This window comes from Photinus pyralis, unplaced genomic scaffold (genome assembly GCF_008802855.1).
Source record: "Photinus pyralis isolate 1611_PpyrPB1 unplaced genomic scaffold, Ppyr1.3 Ppyr1.4_LG1, whole genome shotgun sequence".
Taxonomy (NCBI): Eukaryota; Metazoa; Arthropoda; class Insecta; order Coleoptera; family Lampyridae; genus Photinus; species Photinus pyralis.
Genome location: NW_022170249.1, coordinates 43,316,047 through 43,335,740, shown reverse-complemented (window position 1 = coordinate 43,335,740; position 19,694 = coordinate 43,316,047). Strand labels below are relative to the sequence as shown.

Here is a 19,694-nt window from a genome sequence, read left to right as displayed (position 1 = left end):
GACCCGGACTGAAACTGAAATAGAAATAGGTACTTCCAGATGAACTGAAACTGGAACTGTAACTGATATTTTGCATTTGAGGCGGACTGGAACTGAAACGGAAACTGTCATTCGTTATGCGGGAGAGACTGGCACTGAAACTGATAAATTATTTCGGCCCCGAATTCTGAGTCTGTCCCACCGTCTGCGACCAGTTACTTTTACTACTGTGAAAATTCATATTTATGCACTGTCCCGTCGCGATCACAACAATTTAAAAAACCTAAACTATCTTTAACTGTTAATAATTCTACATATCCGGTCGTAACTGCGATTTTCACTTGTTTGATTGCACTTAAATTTCGATTTAGACAACACTGGATTCGTTGTAATTACAGATGTAATATTGGCTCTTTGATGGTGGAAAACTCCCTTTAACTGATACTTGAAAACCTCAAAGAAAGGCTTCACATAGCCGACAGTTACTCGATAAATACAATATTTTGGCAAACCTTCTTCGTAAAAACTTCACTTTCTTTAAATCCACTTAGACATTCACTTTAAATTGGGTAATAAAAATCTTTTAGAGCACTGAACTTACTTTCTTCTTCGTAAAATCTTCACTTCTTTAAATCCACTTAAACATTCATTTTAAATTGGGTAATAAAAATCTTTTAGAGCACTGAACTTACTTTTTTTACAACACTTACAACTTTACGGGCTGTTTTGCCAATACTACGCTCAAATACGGAAAAACTGCCAATTACCAAAACAATAAGCGGATACATTTCAACGTCTACCAAACCAAACAAAAGTTCTCTACATCCGTAACTGTTGATACACTTGTGAGCAGTGTCACCAAACATGAAAATCGGCGCATAAAACGATAGCTTTTGTTGATATTCTTAAACGCAAATGCACAATCAGAACAAAACGAGCACAATTCAAATTAACTGCCCGCCATAAGTATCTAAACACCCTGTATACTTTGATACTTAATCTTGGGACAATATGTCAGAATTCAGAGCCTAAAATCGATTCGCAAATTTCAAGTGTACCCAGGCAAGTAGAAGAAACAGTAGATAAACTATACATTATTAGTGTTGTTTGTAGTACCTACACTGGGTGTTCAGATACTTATGGTGGGCAGTTGGAATAGGAAGCCTTCTTAGGATTATGTTCTAACCCCAAATAAAATACCATCCCTGTTACCGGTATTATGGCTCAATGGTAGAGCGTTCAGTTATAAATCCGGAGGTTGGGTGTTCGAACCTGGGTTGGGGTGAATTTTTCATCTGTGGCAGAGATGGAAATTACCTTAGACCACTTTCGAGCATTCTGCCGGCTACTCCGAATTAGGTTTTCCTGCAGTTTTCCTAATTCGTAAGGTAAATACCGGAGTAGTATAGAACAACTTAAGACCTTCTGCAGAGGCACCTCTAAAAAGCATTATGCGGGTCACTCTGTAATTGGGCGCAAGCCTGTTGAGGGCCCAGAACAAGAGGGGGATAATAAATAATGCTGTGTACGGTAGCCGTTAATGCCTAGAAATATACAGACTTTATAATATTTTACTGATATATTTGTTAACACAAAGACACAACGACCTCGTTGACATCGGCCATCTTGACTATTCTAAAACTACTCTACCGCTAACAGTGTTGCCTAACTTACAGTAATACATTGCATTTCTCCCCTTTTTTTAATAAAAGTTACAAATCCAGCTTTTGAGGAGGTTTTACAATTCTTCCAGATCTAGTGGTTGATTGGGTTGCTGGAGTACCATGACTCACAGGATTATGAGTGACTACTGGATTGGTACTCGATTCTTGAATGTTACGAGAGAGACGTGGTACTTCTTCAACCTTTGGCTCATCTTGATTGTGATCAATAGGAAGTTGAACATTACTACGTTCTACACTAAGATTAGTAAAGTCATTAATTTCTGTAAGCGGAGGTTGTTCTTGTACACTATCATTTTTATCAAACTCACGCACTGATTGACACTTCCTGATATCATTTATGTGATACAATTTGATATTATCATCTATTTGAACAAGATATGTGCTATAACTCATGCATCGTACAATTTTTCCTTTTTCCCATTGTTTGTTATACTTATTTTTGACATAGACAATATCATTTTCTGAATATAATCTGATTTTATTTATAACGTCTTGTTGAAGAGGTTTTTGTTTTTTTGACCATGGTTTTAATAAGTCAAACCTTGTTCGAGGACGAATTTTAAAAATACATTCAGCAGGTGACAAACCTGTGCTGGTGTTAGGTGTATTTCTATGTACAAATAAAAAGTTTTCTAATTTATTCAACATCATTGCAATGGTAACTACCTGTTCTCCTCCTTTAAATAATGACCTTTGCAACCCTTTCTTTATAGTTTGAACTCCTTTTTCTCCAAGACCGTTACTTTCAGGGTGTTTTGGCGGAATTCTAATGAATCTAATTCCGTTTGAATGACAGAAAGAAGTAAAGTCATATGAATTGCCAAAAGGTGGACCATTGTCCGATACAAGTTCAACTGGTAACCCAAACACTGAAAAAATTTGTTTTAATTTTAGGATAGTTTCATGAATGTTTGTGCCACGATCCATAAGTTTAACTTCGCACCAACCTGATTTATCATCTACCAAAATCAAAAATGTCGCATTATTTGATTTAAAAAAATCGATATGTACCCTATAAAAATTATTAGGTGCTGTTGGCCACGGTAAAAGGACTGATTTGTCATTGGTAAAATTTTGAGTTGCTTGACATACGTCACATGATTTTATAAATTGCTCTACATCCTCATTGATGCCAGGCCACCAACAGTATGATCGAATAAGCATTTTTGTTCGTACAATTCCAATATGTTGTTCATGAAATAATTGAAGTATCTCTTTTTGTAGCGATTTTGGAATAACGACCTTGTTTCCTACCAATAAACATCCATTTTCTACAGAAAATTCTAATTTTCTCTTAAAGTAAGATTTAAGATTTTCATCTTTCAATGTGTTTGGCCATCCCGATAAAGTAAAATCTACAATTTTGGATAAGTTTATATCTTTTTTTGTAGCTATGGCTATATTTTCAAAAGTTATTGGAAGATCATATGACAAGCTAAAAGAAAATATTGCATCTGAGATCTCTGTTCGAGTATTCAACGGTAATCTCGATAACCCATCAGCGTTTGAAATATGACTACCTTTTTTATACTGTATGTCATAATTATATGCAGATAATGTAATAGCCCAACGAGTAATTCTCGCAGCTGCAGTAACAGGTATACTTTTATTTTTTCCAAAAATATACTGAAGTGGTTGATGATCTGTGACTAATGTAAAACGTCTACCATAAATGTACTTATGAAATTTTTTTAATGCAAAAATTAAAGCTAAACTTTCTCTCTCTAAATTGGAATATTTCTTTTCATTCTCTGATAACGTACTTGAGGCAAATAAAACTGGTTTATCAATATTATTAATTTTGTGACTAAGAACTGCTCCTACACCATATCCACTAGCATCACAAGTTATGTATATTGGCTCTGTAGGATCGTAATGAGTTAAAACATTATTAGCGATTAATAGATTTTTACTTTCTTGAAAGCACTGTTCGCATTTAGTTGACCAAATAAATTCTTGATTATCCCTACAAAGATCATACAGTGGTTTAAGTTTAGACGAAAGCATTGGTATAAATTTTCCATAAAAATTTAACAATCCTAAATAACTTTTTAATTGCGTCATATTTTGTGGTGAAGGTGCCTTTTGAATACACTCTATCTTTTCATTAGTGGGGTGCACTCCTAATCTGTCTAGTTTATGCCCTAGAAATTCTACAGATGTCTCAAATAATTGACATTTACTTTCGTTAACTTTAACATTATACCCCTTCAATCTATTTAACACATTTTCAACATTTTGATAGCATTCGTTCAAAGTGGAACCATGTACCAAAATATCATCCAGATAACATTTAGTCTTTGGTAAACCTGATAATATTGCATCCATTATACACTGAAAAATTCCAGGAGCACTACTAACTCCATAAGTTAATCTATTAAATCTGAATAACCCAATATGAGTATTTATTGTAAAAAGTTCTTTTGATGACTCACTTATTTGCAATTGTTGATAAGCGCCTTTTAAATCTATAACACAATAAAATTCACTGCCGCTCAAGGTTGCAAATATATCACTAGGTAAAGGCAGAACACAGTGGTCACTGTCAATCGCTAGATTTAATGTTTTCTTAAAATCAACACAAATTCTAATCTCAGAAGCATTCTTTTTAGGTACAACAACAATTGGACTTGCCCAATTGCTGTGTGAAACTTTAGACAAGACTCCAGAGTTAACCATACGTGATAATTCCTCCTCGACCTGAGGTTTCAATGCAAATGGCATTTCATAAGCTCTATGGAAAATAGGTTGATAATTTTCTTTAATTTTAAATTCAGCTTTGAAATTTTTTATGAAAGAATTAGGCTCTTCTTGAAAAAGACTATTATACTTCTGCTTTAAAGACGTAATCATCTTCAATTTGACGTTATTAGATTCAGAAATACTTACACTACCTAACTGAGGTAATTGATTCCCTACTGAAACTATATGGCTACCCAACATTGACACGCGCCACTTATTATTTAAAATATCTAACCAATTTCGCCCTAAAAGTGGTATAAATTTTATATCTGACCTTAATATGACCAATGGTAAATAATATACTTTCCCTAAGTACTTGACGTGCACATAAACTTGGCCTAATATCTTAGCCTTTTCACCAGTTAATACTCTTAATTTAAAATTTACAGGTGCTAATGCTAAATTATTGAAAAGTTGCTTCCAATCTAGCTCATGCATTACAGACCTGACTGCTCCAGAATCCACTTCCATTTCCACACTTTGTTCATCAATGCATACTTTTACCTTTAATATTCCTGTTTGATTTACTTTAAGTGTCCTAATTGAGCACTCTTCGGTTAACAACCCTAACTCGAAATCCTCATCAGACTGCGACCCGCATCCGACATCCTCTTCGTCTTCATCCACCTCATTAACTCTATTGTTCTTACACATTTGTGACTTCCCTGTGTGCCCCATTTGATTACACGAAAAACATTTCCAATTTATGGCTGGACATTTGTTCACATCAAAATGCATTCTGCAACATCTTTTGCATTTCGTTTGACTTCCTTTATCCGGACGTGACTTGCTCGAACCTTGACTACGGGAGGTGTTTTGACTGTGATTAGCTTTTTTTGGATAATTATGGGACTTTTGGTAAATTTTATTGACATGACTTGACTCACTACCCATGACTTTAACTTGACCTTCCGCGAGCTCCATGCTAATCGCTATTTTATACGCACCCTTAAAGTCCAACTTACTTTCGGTGAGTAACTTATGTTTAATATTGTCAGCTTTAATTCCACACACAAACCTGTCGCGCATCGCATCATCTAAAAATGTTCCAAATTCACACGTTTTGGATAACTTCTTCAAGCGAGCTGTAAACGATGTAATCGATTCATTGCTCTCCTGCACCGCTGTATTAAATTTGAACCGTTCTGATATAACCAACCGTTTCGGACAGTAGTGGTCTTTTAACACTTCCACTAACTCAGAATATTCCTTTGCACTCGGTAAATCAGGTGCGACCAGATCCTTTAGAATGTTGTAACCTTCTCCCCCAATAAAGGTGATTAAAAATGAAACTTTCTTTGCTACATTGACTCCATTACATGTAAACAGTTGCTCTAACCGTTCAATCCACGATGTGATGTCACCGACTTTAGCATTAAAAGGTTCAATACTACCCATTAGTGCCATTTTGTTAATAATAATTTTGACTTTTGACTTGACTTTATACTTTATACGTTAAAATAGACTTTTATGACTCACGTGCATTATGCCAGACGCCACTCAATTGCACATTTCCTTTACTTTTTCAATGAGTTCGTTTCCGTTTTCGTCGCCAAAATATATGCTGTGTACGGTAGCCGTTAATGCCTAGAAATATACAGACTTTATAATATTTTACTGATATATTTGTTAACACAAAGACACAACGACCTCGTTGACATCGGCCATCTTGACTATTCTAAAACTACTCTACCGCTAACAGTGTTGCCTAACTTACAGTAATACAGTAAATAAATAAATAAATTATTAACGCAGAGAACTTCAGATTAGGTACACAGAACAGCAGTTAAGAGTTTCACAGAAAATATCATTTAGTATGACAGTTTGATTAATTTGAAAAAGTGTGCGTTGATTCTACAATCTCAATGGTGAAAAAATGCATTCCTTTGCATTTTCTTAACCTTGTTGGCTTATAACCTTGCAATTACAGATAACAAAACGAAACGACCGATTACGATTATAAAGTGAAGGACGTTGTTGTTTTTGTCCTTATGTAAATATGAACTAGTAATTCTCTAACATGTTTTGCAAGAATTTAGCATCTGTTGTACGTAAAATCTTTGCATTTTACGTCTTTTGACAGTGACGCGCGAATCAACGCGTACCTTACCTTACCTTTACCCAGTAATTAGTCGTAACACTTTTAATTGGGCCAAGTTTGTTTTCTATATTTATTCGGAGTACATTTTGCGTCAGTATTTTACGAACGAACTTTCATTTTCCGCAAGTGGAATGCGTACAAAGCTACAATCTCACTCGTTTTCTATTACCTAACAATTAAAACGATAACGCACCAAGTACAAACGTCAATTACTCCTTGTATGTATGTACGTCGTTAATCATTTTCCAATAAGCAATCATTTCGTTTATTTTTATACAGAGGACGTAAATCGACAAGAAAGTACCTAGATTGTTTCGCTTAATTTATATTGCAATAATTAGTGGGTGTGTTACGGTTTGTATGAATTATAGATATTGATTCTGTATTGCTCAGGTGTAGTGTTTGCAATAGAGTTATCACCTCCTTAGTCATTCGTTTGTTTACATTAGAAGGCATTGTACTAACAAAATCCGCGAAAAAACAGATAGGGATTTTCAAAACCAAGGGGAATCACTATGTTCTTTGTTTATTGTTGATACTGTAGCGGTAGATAAATTCACAGTGGTTAGTGCAAATCTATTTTTGTATAATTAGGTAATTGGGCTCAATTGCAAAAGACTTGCAGGAAAAGTATTTTCCTACTTTATATGTCGGGAACTTTTAGTTTCTATGACAGTGGCAATAACCCATATTAAAAAAAAGACGATTTCAAGAAACATTTAAAGAAAACTCGCCAATAAAATGACACTACTTGACTCGGAAAATTAAGTACTCGGGCCCATAGAGGTCTCGTACTTCAATATTTCCTAGGTATTTAAATAACTATGCATATTTCATCCTTTATCAAATCAGTAGTTCAATGGACCACTTTTCTTTTATTGTTAACTCAGCACCAGCGTTAAATTGGATTTATACCCCTGTACGGTGCACTTTGCATTTCTCTATGGCAAAAATAACATCTGATGGTCGTACATTTTTTGGTGTTAATGACGGATATTTTCTGAATAACAACATATTTAATTTCGTCACTTCATTGACTACCAGAAGGTTCTTTGATTTGTCTTAGTGCAAGGAATGATAATTAGCATACATGCATTTGAGTTTCTTGAATGTGGTCTAGTGAAGAAGACAAATAGTTCCTCTCTTCTACAACCGTACCACCAACAATTTCTATTCCGATCATCGGTAGAGAGCATCCGAAAATTTATAAAGTGTTATTTGATTTTTGCTCTTACTTTTATCAAGAGTGATTACAGTTTACATTCCATTCCATTTTCTAGGAAATTTGTTCGATAGCTATTCTTGCACGATTAGAGCGTTGCGCGCGGGTGCACCATCCTGTTGAAACCAACAGTTTCCAACTTTTGTTTTTTTGTGTGCATGCGTATGTACTATTTTTGCGGGCCATACAAAAAAATTAGAATTGATAATGATTTCGCCGAAACGAAACGATGTATAAAAATCTCTCAACAGTGTCTTGTAGAGATTTCACTTTGGTCACTATTTCGCGTAAGTGTAAATCTCAGCCTAGGTCATTCGTGGTCCAACATTTACTCAAAATCATTATTAATGCATTAATGGTATTACGTAGGCAAAATGACCCAAAATAATTTATTTACAGTTCGTCAGATTAATGAGGACTAAGTGTTCCAAAAATAAAAATCTTATGATTGTGCGAAGTGGTACCATCTTGTTGAAAGATAATTATTCTATTAATAGACAAAGTGGAAGTTATCTATCTTGTGTAGTATGTATTGTATTCAATATTTCATTTCCGTCTAAAATATAGTTTTGCTGTCACTAAATTTCATAACACTCTGATGTGGCATTTTTTCTCATATTTCTAAAGAAATCACGTGAATTGAATGGTATCATAGATCAGTATTTTAATATGTTTTAAAAATTACTTATATTATATCATCATATAATGTGTCTCCAAAATAGTATTAGGTAATGTCTACAATCCCATCGTAACCTTCGTTAAATATTATCAAACTTTCTTTCATTCATTAGTTCTCCTGTAATTTCATGACATGGTCATTGGTCATCCATAATACTAGTATAATATTCTGCTATGTTTTAACCGTAAATATAGTATAAAGGCATGGTGTTACCATTGCTGCGCCATTATAAAATACAATGTGGGCTATAAATACGAAGAATCGGATACGATTTTCAGTAGGGGAATTTTTTGACACTCAGCTCGCATTCGGAAGCACCACTTTTAATCCGGCTCATATTCAATGGCACTGATATCTTTGAACTCGTAGAAACAGATTGGCGAAGATGTGACATCGCTGTCTCTTTTCGTTCTCGAGTTAGACGAGGAACAGACGGACGGACAAAACTGTCACATTTTTTTCAAAAAATTCCCCTAAAAGCTCATACTATAAAATAAAGCTTAATGATAATTTTAATTTATCAGTGGTGTAAAATCCGTACTGGACAGAGTTCATATTCTAATTTTGGTATAAAAAGAAAAACGTGAGTCACATGTGGGAAGTCCTCTGCCTGTGTAGAATGTACAGAGTGCTTGCTTATAGGTATATGTGGTATACTACTTAATACTTCAAAAACGTTGCAAAATCGTTCTTTATCGTTATATCTTGGGAAGACGTTTACAAAGGAATCACTGTTTTGAGAATGAAACTGCGTAGTTTGAATGTACCACGCCGCCATTGGGTTCTTAATTAAGTTATCAAATTAGTCACCCTTGGATAGCAATTCAAATTTTTGTATTTCTCTCCACCAACTCCCCAGAGCCAAATTGAATTCTTTAACTCTAGGAATGCGGCCAGTACTTTGATGAATGATGTTGAAACACTTTTTTAGTAATTTTCTGAAAACTGGTTTCTAGAAAGTGCAAACAATTTTAGGTTTATTATTATTGCATTTGTCACATTTTGTTATAGGTATACTATATGTTGGACGCTGGAGCTCTCATTGTTTAAATATTTAAACAATGACTCGAAGGTGCGTTTCCCCATTGGAACATTTCCTAAAATCACAGTAAATAAAGCATTTTAATATTATTAGAGGTTGTTTATATTTATTGTTACTTCTTACGACCCCCCCCCCCTCCGCAGTATCTATTAAAAAATGTTTTCTGGGGTATGGATTAATATTTTGTTGCGAATTTGTTTTGCATGGACCAATATTAGGTATTTTATTGAATATTCACCGTGGGCGAATTTGCTGAGGACGAATCTACCTGGGAATTGTTTGAGATTTCTATTCCGTTTATACGAACTGAGAACGACATTTTTATCTTGCCGTTTGGGCAGACCTTAAATATTTTTTAGAAATTCTGAGCACATCTAACTGATTGAAATCAGCAAAGTATTCAACAGCCATTAGTGTGGGATTGGACCACAACGAATATTTTTACCAAAGGTTGTATCACAGAAATATTTCATGTGAATTTGAAAGTTATATCAATCACATCTTGTGGTTTGAAGTGTGCTAGTTTTAAAATAGGTTCAACAACTTGGAACACAAAGATTGTAATAATTTCTAGTTCCAATGACTGGAATGACGCCAAAATCATTTTGATATCCCCTTTAACGACATACGATTTGAATTTTTGTTTGCGGTTTAGCGAAAGTACTAGTATTTTTGGTGGCAGACGTATTGAGAAATTCCAAAGTTGTAGTGATTATTTTTTAGAAGTTAAGTAATCTTAATGAGTATTATTCATTTTTATAGCGAGTTGTTTTTCCAATTCGTCCAAAAACTGCTTTTAAAAGAGAGATCCCGACTTTGAGCTAGGTGGTATTATTAGCTTCCCTCAGTTCCAAATATTTTATATGATCTGAGGCTTATCTATAGAGTTTTAATAAAACAATTAAATATGAATGATTAAATGGGCATGAAACCGAGCTGTGAACAGAAATTTATAACAATTAGCCTCATTAATTTCTATTTTAATTAATTATTTTGCTTTTACGAGTGCCCACGTTTAAAAATAAGATTCCCTGAGCTTGTTAGGACAATACTAATTTGCATAACGTGTATATCTATACACAGCTGTTGAAATATGCAAAAATTCCTTGCCAAAACCATAGATTAGCTTTTTTAGCTTTATTCTTTATTCTATCGATTCATTTCACTTATAAAACTTTTTAATAGATAGATACCCTTAGCAATTGAAAGAAGTGTAAAAAATTATTACATTTAGCATGTCAAAATTCAATGTAACGTTGACCAATACTTTGAGATGCAGATGCGTATTTTCGAATCGTTAAGGATTTTCCTACGTTCTTGATCTTGACTTTGCAATAGTTTTATAGAAGTGTGATTTTTCCTACACTACGACATGCGTTGATGGAAAATACGATACGAATTGTGAATGTCGATGTGCATCCCAAGGCTAAACAGTAGGTATACTGAACATGCCAACTACTTATATTTAGAGGCCTTTATCTTTTACCCATTGTCGAAAAAAATCCGATAAATGTTATTTATACTATTGTCACTATAAGTAGGTACCATAATTTACCGGGGATTCCTTGACTATTATCTAAGTGTAAAGTACCACTTAAATTTGCTTTGTAACCATGTACCTAAAATATCTACATTTCAGTTATTTTTTTACAAACGAGTAGGCAACAATTCGCTATGAATTTTTAAGCAACAGGTATTTCAGGAGCAATTCCCAATTAGGTGTTTTTGATTATATCATAATCGGAACTTACGTCTAAATATATCCCACATATTTCAATAGATAATTGTCATTTGTCATTACTGAATCATATACATAGGTTATGCAATTGTTTAAATACTTATTTAAACCATGGGTTATACAAAGTGTAGCATGAAAAAACAAAGCTGCATAGGTAATCAAAATAAGCATTTCTTTCTTCAGCATGTCACAAAATTAGCGTTTCTTTGATTTTCTCTCGGGAAGCACAACAGATATGAAAATGGAACAAACGAAGTTATTTATTTATCGATTACAGGAAAATACAATGAAAAAACTAATGTGAATTTGCCTTGGTGGACCGCCAAGAGCAGCTCAATGTAAAATAGATGATAATTCACGACGAATTAGTAGGAAAAAGTACTTCCTTCTATGGCCAAACGACGAAGGGTGAATGGTGCCATGGTGTGAAGTTTTGCATCAAATATGAACTGATGATGAAGGACGACGAAAATGTTAACTAATAGCCGACGCTAAATGTTGTTGACTGGTTGGTGTTGACAAACGAACTGGTTGGCTTTCTAGCACGCAATCAACCCTTCTCGAAACCCTGTATTCTTCACGCATGTTTTGTTTGAAGCCCACTTCTAAGTAAGTTGGGAGGGAAAACGGAAGCTGCTTAGTTTAGGTCCGAAAAGTTGTCAACACTGTGGATGCAGTGAATAAACTGCTTCCTGCCTGTGCTGCTATATATACAATACCTTGGGAAGGGTTGGTGTCGCCGGGCTTAAATAAGAAGCAGAATACTTTAAACATATAGCAACACATGCAGGATATGGTTAAAACGATCCTATACTTCTAAAGTGTTGCCAAATTCTCGGGCCTGCTTAATTTTAATATCAGGAGAAACTATAACAATATACACATTTATTGAAAATTACCGTTGATTGATGATATTACCACAGATACAAATCTATTTTTTAAAACTACAGATAAGAATAATTAATAATCGACAGTATTTCATGCAAAATGTATATAAGTTGAAATAATTGTTATTATTTATCATTGGTTGTTTTATTTACCACACACAGAAACACTACTATAAGTAAATATGAAAGAGAGCAATTTCCATGCAAGATAGGTAACACGTTGAACGCACTCATCTCTAAATCTTTGAATATTAATCAAAGCTCTAAATAATGAAAAAAAAAGTAAAATGAAAATTTTTTGTTGACTTCATAAAAAAAAATATTGAAATTTTATTAACTAAAGCTACACTTTAACTCAGGGCTGCATGTTTAGTGCATAGAGAATCCCTTTCCCTATTAATTTTTTTTTAATGATAAGAATGAATTTTCTTTCTGTCTCTTTTCTCCTCTTGTTTTTTCGTGTAGATATCTATAAAAAAAATTTTTGTTTGTTTACTATTATAAGAACACAGACCAAAATTCAGCCTCCTCAAAGACCTCTAAACTGTACAAATGTAGAAAAATGAAATGGAAAAACAATGATGAACGATGAACGAAATTTGAAACTTTATACCCATATACGAAACAAAACCTTAAACATTTCCAATCTTAAAAATTTTAATTTCAGTACGGTAAAAGAGTAATTCTTTCGAATTATGACACAATTCTTTATGGTTATTGAAATTTTTACTATTTATTAGATAATAGGGGACGTGGTAATTCTTCAATTTTAAATGTGCTGGTTGTTAATAATTTTTGAATTGGGTTTTTTTAAAGAATGAACTTTTGAAAGCGTTCTTTTTTAGCGATGATTGTGTTCACCGAATGTATATGGGTATTATACAGGGTGATTCACGTGGCACGTTCGTTAGAAGTTTTTAAACTTACAGTTGAAATAGAAACTTAAAATATTGGTTTACAGCCATAATTGACTGAAACTGAATATGTTTACATTTTTTGATTGCTAACCTTAAAAAATGGCAGCAACCCTGGAAACTTTTTCCAGACTTTCGGCGGTTACTAAAAAAATTCCTTAGAATTTAAGGATTCGTTTATAGAAATAGCACTCACTTATCTTGAACGGTTTAAGAGATATTAATTTTAAAATAGACCTTGCATCTCCAAATTTGTGGAAAAAATTGACATATTTCAAAAACTATGACAGATAGTTACTTACTTCTTAATTGCCTTCATTTCAAAATAAAACAGCGCAATTAGGAAAAAAAAACTAGAAAATGGTATATTTCTATTTAAAAAAAAGTCAACGAAGCTACGAAACCGGCGTCAGATTGAAATTACTGTATTTCAATTCGTAATGGTCGATTATGACTGTAAACAAAATGTCAGGTTTCTATTTCAACTGCAAGTTTAGAAACTTTTAACGAACGGGCTACGTGTATCTCCCTGTATATACATATGCTTTCACCAAGTCATGCGTGGTCCGTGATTCAGGGCAAAGTAGTTCAATCTTAAAGAACTATTGACTCTTTTGTATAGGATTTTCATGTCCTAGGCAGATTATTATTTGGTCTTTGAGACTTTTGTTCAGATTAATACGATGAAAATAGTTACAAGTTCATATCTTCTTGTACAACCACCAAAATAAATGTTATTGCGCTCCCAATGATCTGTAAAGAATTATATAGTTTATTACTCGTACTCGGTTTATTATAAAATATAATTAAGACTGTACAAAGAGATTGTAAAAGTTTAAAGTATGTTGTACTTGCCGTTTTTTTTTTTTGAGTTGGATCCATCCCCTATATGGGGAAGGTTTAGAGATTTTTGATAACATAATATTGTACTTGCCGCTCATACGAAACATGATGGGTATAGGTAACCGGAGCGTTACACAAACCAAACGACAATGGCCGTAAATTTATATCAAGAGAAAAACTATAATAATATACACCTTTGTTGAATATTACCACAAATCTGTTTTTTAAAACCACAGATAAAACACTCAATTTATCAGTGTTATTTCATTATTACAGTAATATAATTAAAAAGCGACAGTATTTAATGCAAAATGTGTATAAATATACAATGTTGAAATAATTGTGATTATTCATTTTGGTTGTGGAAGGGAAATTTCCATGCAAGACATGAAACACGTTGAAAAAAAACCAATTGAAAAATTATATAAAAAAAGCACAACACTTAAAGTTGGCTAATGATACCACAATTCCTTATGGTTATTGACTATATTACTTATATCAAATTTTTAACATTTCTTATATAATAGAGGGACGTTTCTTCAATTTTAATTGTGGTGCTTGTTAATAAGTTTTGATTTGAGGATGAGGAGTCTGAACTTTTGAATGAGTTTTTTAGGGATCGTGCGCTCAACGAATGTAAATAGGAATTATGTACTTTCATCCAGTGATTCAAGATAATGTAGTTCAATCTCAAAGAACTATTCATATTGTGCTCTTTTGTGTGGGATTTTCATTTCCTCGGTAGTTATGATTTGAGTTTTGAGATTCTGTACGATGAAAATAGTTACAAGTTCAGATCTTTTTGTACAACCAGAAATACAAATGTAATTGCGCTCCCAATAACCTGTAAAGAATTATATAGTTTATTATATAATATACAATTACCGCACAGTAAGATCGTAAAAGAATGAGGTTATTTTTTAGCCAACATTGCCAAACAAAGCACAAACTCCTATCTTGACAAAGCATTTGAAGGTTCTGGATTAACTGAGAAGGTTGGTCTTCTACAAAAGCTTATAACAACAAAGCTTGAAAATTGGTCATCGGTGGAGGAATTTGTTAACATAATCGAAGCAGCTGCAACTAAGCTAAGCAGTGTTAGTTTGGAAGTTAAGGAACAACTAAGTGCATTCTTTTACGATCCCTCTGTATTACACAAAGAGTTAAACTTTATCTGCATACTTTTCGATCGAATTGAGCACTTTTTTTCGGGTTTGCAGGTACCATCACAAAAGAATTCTCGTCAAACTCAATAAAGTACTATGTTAAGTTATAAAAACTCAATAACAGAAATGAAGTCATCCCAAAAAATTTCGCTAAATCATTGAGACGCTAAGACGAAGTAACTCCCGGTTTTTAACCCTTAACAATGTTGACCTTTAGGTTTTTTTTAAATTTACGACATACAAAATTACACAAATAAAGTTATAGCTACAAAAATTCAATAAACAGAACAGTATATTTACCGAATAAAGTAAAGTGACGTCCACAGCGAACAAGCCGAAACAAGTAAAGCCTATCTTTTTGTGTAACAGTTTTAAGGAGCGACTGTGGATCTGAAAAAGAAAACAACATAAAAATAGCTTGTCACATATCTTTTTGGAGAACAGCATATATATGACCCTAAAAATTGTTATCAAGAAAAAAAGAGAAAGCACAGGTTTTAGGTACGGCCTAGTTGAAACAAAACTCTTCGTTGTGAAAAACAAAATACAAACTCAAATTACGAAAAAAGGCAAACAAAATACACATATGCTACGTAAACAACGTACCGTTTGACACAAATACGCAAAACTGACTGAAAACACACGTTTGCACTGGTACAGACAGAGCTTGCCCGCGTGGCCGGCTGAAATCCCTTTGATAGTTACCGACAATTGCTCACTACCAAAATTATGCCGGCCGTCGATGCTAGCGGCCTCGGTTTCTAATTTTTCTTCGATTGAGCTAACCAAATATAAAAATGAATAGACATAAAAAACAATTGAAGTCTGATTCAAAATGAACATAGTAAAATTCATTTTTTTGTAACGTGTTAAAACTAGGCCCGTTGCAGAGAACAGCCGCTGTAATTTAGCATTAACTTTTTGACGACCGGAGTGTAATTTCTAATTAGTAACGTTTTTCACAACTGCCCACAACCGTTAAGGAATTTTTTACATTATGCAATGAAATAGATAAATCTGCTATCTGGGCTAGTGTATTGATACGATTGTAAGTGGACGCTTTGTAGCTCAGTGGTAGAGCGTTGGGCTACAAACCCGGAGGTCGGGTGTTCGAAGCTGGGCTGCGGTAGGAATTTTTCATCTGTGGGAGAGAACTCCGAATTAGGTTTTCCCTGCAGTTTTCCTAATTCGCAAGGTAAATACCGGAGTAGTATAGAACAACCTGAGACCTTCTGCAAGAGCACCTCTAAAAAGCACTATGTGGGCCACTCTGTAATTGGGCATAAGCCTGTTGAGGGCCTAGAACAAGAGGGACAATAAATCAAATCAAGTGATTGTCGATTTCAAGGACTTGTCAACTCCGGCGGCTGTAATCCAAACTATTTAAATGAAAGGAGCATTATGTAATTGTAGTGAAATTCAAAGTAGGTACATTTACATAATTCTTCTTCGTACCTTTAATTCTGATCTTGCATCGCAGTCCCGTGGTATTCGCCCATTATGCATAGAAGAAGCAAAATTGTTTCCCTGAAAAGTATGCACACCATACTGTGATCAATTAGATACACATTAAAAACTCGTTTACCTTCAAACATAAACGCCAAATGTTAACAAGAGCAGTAAAACCAATAGAGGCTTCTACAAATTTGCACATTAGGAGTGCCAGAGTTTCAGGGATACGAAATTCATCGCCACTTGCTTCTTTGAGATTAATATATGTGCACCGCAAACAAAAAGCGCTGTAACACATCGAGTAAACCAGTTCGATTAAAATCTGTATTTCAACATTTTTATGAGATATGTTGGCCAAATTGCTCAACTTTGTGTATAAAATTGTTAGCTCTTCAAGCTCAGCATCCGATAAGTCGCGCTCGGAGCTTCTCCTATTTAATTTTATGTTTTTCATTTTAGAGATGTGATGACCAATCCAAAAGGCGATAATGTAAGTGGAAAAGAAGACCTGATTAACCACATTGCTGGTGACTATAACCATTTTTTTCCAGATGTCAACCTCTTTCACTAACATAAAACATGCTGCGTTACTTATCTGAAGTATTATACCAAACATAACCATTTTTCTAATAGTTTTCTTCAGTATTAAATTATCAATTACGATGTTAAACCGTTTTAAGTCAATCTGAACTTCTGAAACACCTTTTATAACGGCGAAAAAACTTTTCTGTCGACAAAGAGCAGTTGTAATTGTAGTTACATTTTTTAAAGACGCGAAGATCAAGAAAATCATCCAATAACCCTTTGGTATATCCGAAGGATATTCTTCTTCTCGTAAAATTTTCACATTGTACAAGACCAAAATTAAATGAACGCTTAACCAAAAGAAATAACAACCATAGTCGATTGTTGTACATTTACGCAACTTAATGCATGGAATACCGCACGCTTTCGACACCAGTATGAAGGGTTTTAGGGTTTCAACATTTTCCCTAATTGTTTCCTTTAACCTATCATTTCTCATATGAACATTTACTGCCATGTTTACGACTAAACGAATTTATTTTTCACTAATATACCCTCACATCCAATTCAATTCCGTCTATTTAAATATTTAGCGCGCTTTCAGTATCCTATATAATATCAATACAATAAATCCATAATACTTACTTTCATATAAATGCAGCATTAGCTGTATCGCTTATTACGATCTAACCAACTTTTCAAAAGCTTTTCAACAAGCGATCACATGATTATATTATGAAAAGGGAAGTACGTGAGTTGATGGAAAACGGAAACCATCCTTTCGGAAATGTGTCACGAAAATCCTACTAAGGGGAATTTGTACTCCGCCTTTCCATTCACGCACTAAAAACCCATTAAAATTGGTAATTTTGATTTTATTTATTTATTTAGTATTATTTATTATTTAATTATTTATTTATTTATTTATTTATCATTATTATTATTTATGAAAAAATTTAAAATTGTAAAGTTTTAGGCAGTCAGGGGGATGTTTAATGGAAGGATTTCCTTAGTTTTTAGAAAAATTAGGATATTCAATCGTTTGAGGCATTGGCCCATATGAATAAAAGAGAGCATATGTTATACTTGTTTTGTATGGAAAAAACTTGTTTTTGTGCAAAATTTTATGAACTGACCCGGTAGATATTGTAACGATTTATTCTTATGTAATTTTAGCTTTGTTTACGGTTTACTACTTGTCGAAGAACCCCCGTAACATATTTTTCTAAAACTTCCGTGAGTAGTAATGGGAATTTTTACACGTAAGTGATACGCCATTTTACTTACGCTGCGTTAACTTGGTGCAAAAAATGGAGAAATTCGTGATTAAAAATTTAGAAAACTTATGAAATCTAGCATGCCGTGTGTAATATCACACAGAAAGGATCTACAATAACTTGTTCAATTATTCGTTTTGAAGATTTGCTTTTGCGCGATACAATCTAATCGTGTAACACAACAGGCACCTGATACCACACGGTATGCTAAATTCCTCCATTTTTTTTTGTATATCAACGATATGCGTGTTTGATGTTCTCCTACAGAAAATGGATTGCTCATTTCAAATATAATAAAAAAAAACATAGGCATTGCATTTGAAAATCAAAATCTGCATCGATTTCCGATCAGATCGAAACTGATGCCGGAAGTCTCAATATGCCATCGGAATTATAAAATTATACTTGACCATTTTTCGTATCTCGTGGAAAGTCGAAAACTTGGATTCTTAATCAACAGGTAACCCTCCATGGCATGCAAAAAAATTGGAATTACTTCTAGTTATGCAGGAAATGACCCTCTATTTCTCTATATCCCAGACTATTTTAGGTATAAATAATTGACGTACTTACATATACAGTGTAAGATAGGTAGGTAAGTAGGTGCGTGTTTGATCCATTCAGTTTTCTTTGTCATTGACGTTCTTTAATCTTTATATATTTCTTTTTTGACCCTTTTCCAACCCTGTGTGGGAACGGGGAAAGAATATTTCCACTGCAGAAGTACACTGCATGCGGTAAGAGTCCGCTAATCAAAAGAACCCCTCCGCTTCTAGCACCCTGATGTGTTAGCGGGTATTTGACATTACCGATTGTGATAGTTTTATATTTCTCGATTTCGAATCTTATTAGGTATTACTTGGATTTACTTTAGAATACAAGGAGACAGTGCTGTTCTACGCCCTTCGGCCTGGAGTGGCTAGCAAAGACTTCTTATATATATTTTCGTGTGTATTTATGTACCTACTCGTTAAAACAAGTTAAAAAGTAATCGTAAACGATTTACATAAAGCGCATTTCCACTTGCATTCATTTCCCATTTGTAAGATGCAACTTCTGTTAAAATCGTAAAAATCCGGCCACAAATATGAAAGATAGCGTTGCACATGGGCAATCCATTGTTGACGTGCTACTTCAATTTCAGTTTATGAGAAGAATTTCATTTCAATGCTTTTCTAAATAAGAAAGTTGGAACTGCGCATGCGCAAACCTAAATTTTAAAACTAATGTTAGATTTTCCTTTGTTCCAAGCGCCTAAGTATCAAATTTCACTTAAATAGTTCCATAGATAAAAAAGTTGGCACTGCGCATGCGCAAAATAAAATTTTGAAACTGGCGTTAGATTTTCCTTTATTCCAAGTGCCTATGTATCAAATTTCATTTAAATTCTTCCATAAATAAAAAAGTTGGCACTGCGCATGCGCAAAACCAAATTTTGAAAT

The 19,694-nt window shown here is 33.8% G+C and overlaps 1 protein-coding gene across 1 annotated transcript; it reads right to left on the bottom strand.

The window, feature by feature from the left end:
• Nucleotides 1–1,691: 1,691 nt before the first annotated feature.
• On the bottom strand, nt 1,692–5,813 carry LOC116161503 (uncharacterized protein K02A2.6-like). Its single transcript, XM_031474864.1, has one exon. It carries the CDS (start codon nt 5,811–5,813, stop codon nt 1,692–1,694), a length of 4,122 nt encoding a protein of 1,373 aa, XP_031330724.1.
• Between the last annotated feature and the right edge of the window lie 13,881 nt (nt 5,814–19,694).

What these genes read in the sequence shown, in the direction of transcription:
- LOC116161503 (XM_031474864.1), bottom strand. Translation starts at nt 5,813, where the DNA reads ATGGCACTAATGGGTAGTATTGAACCTTTTAATGCTAAAGTCGGTGAC.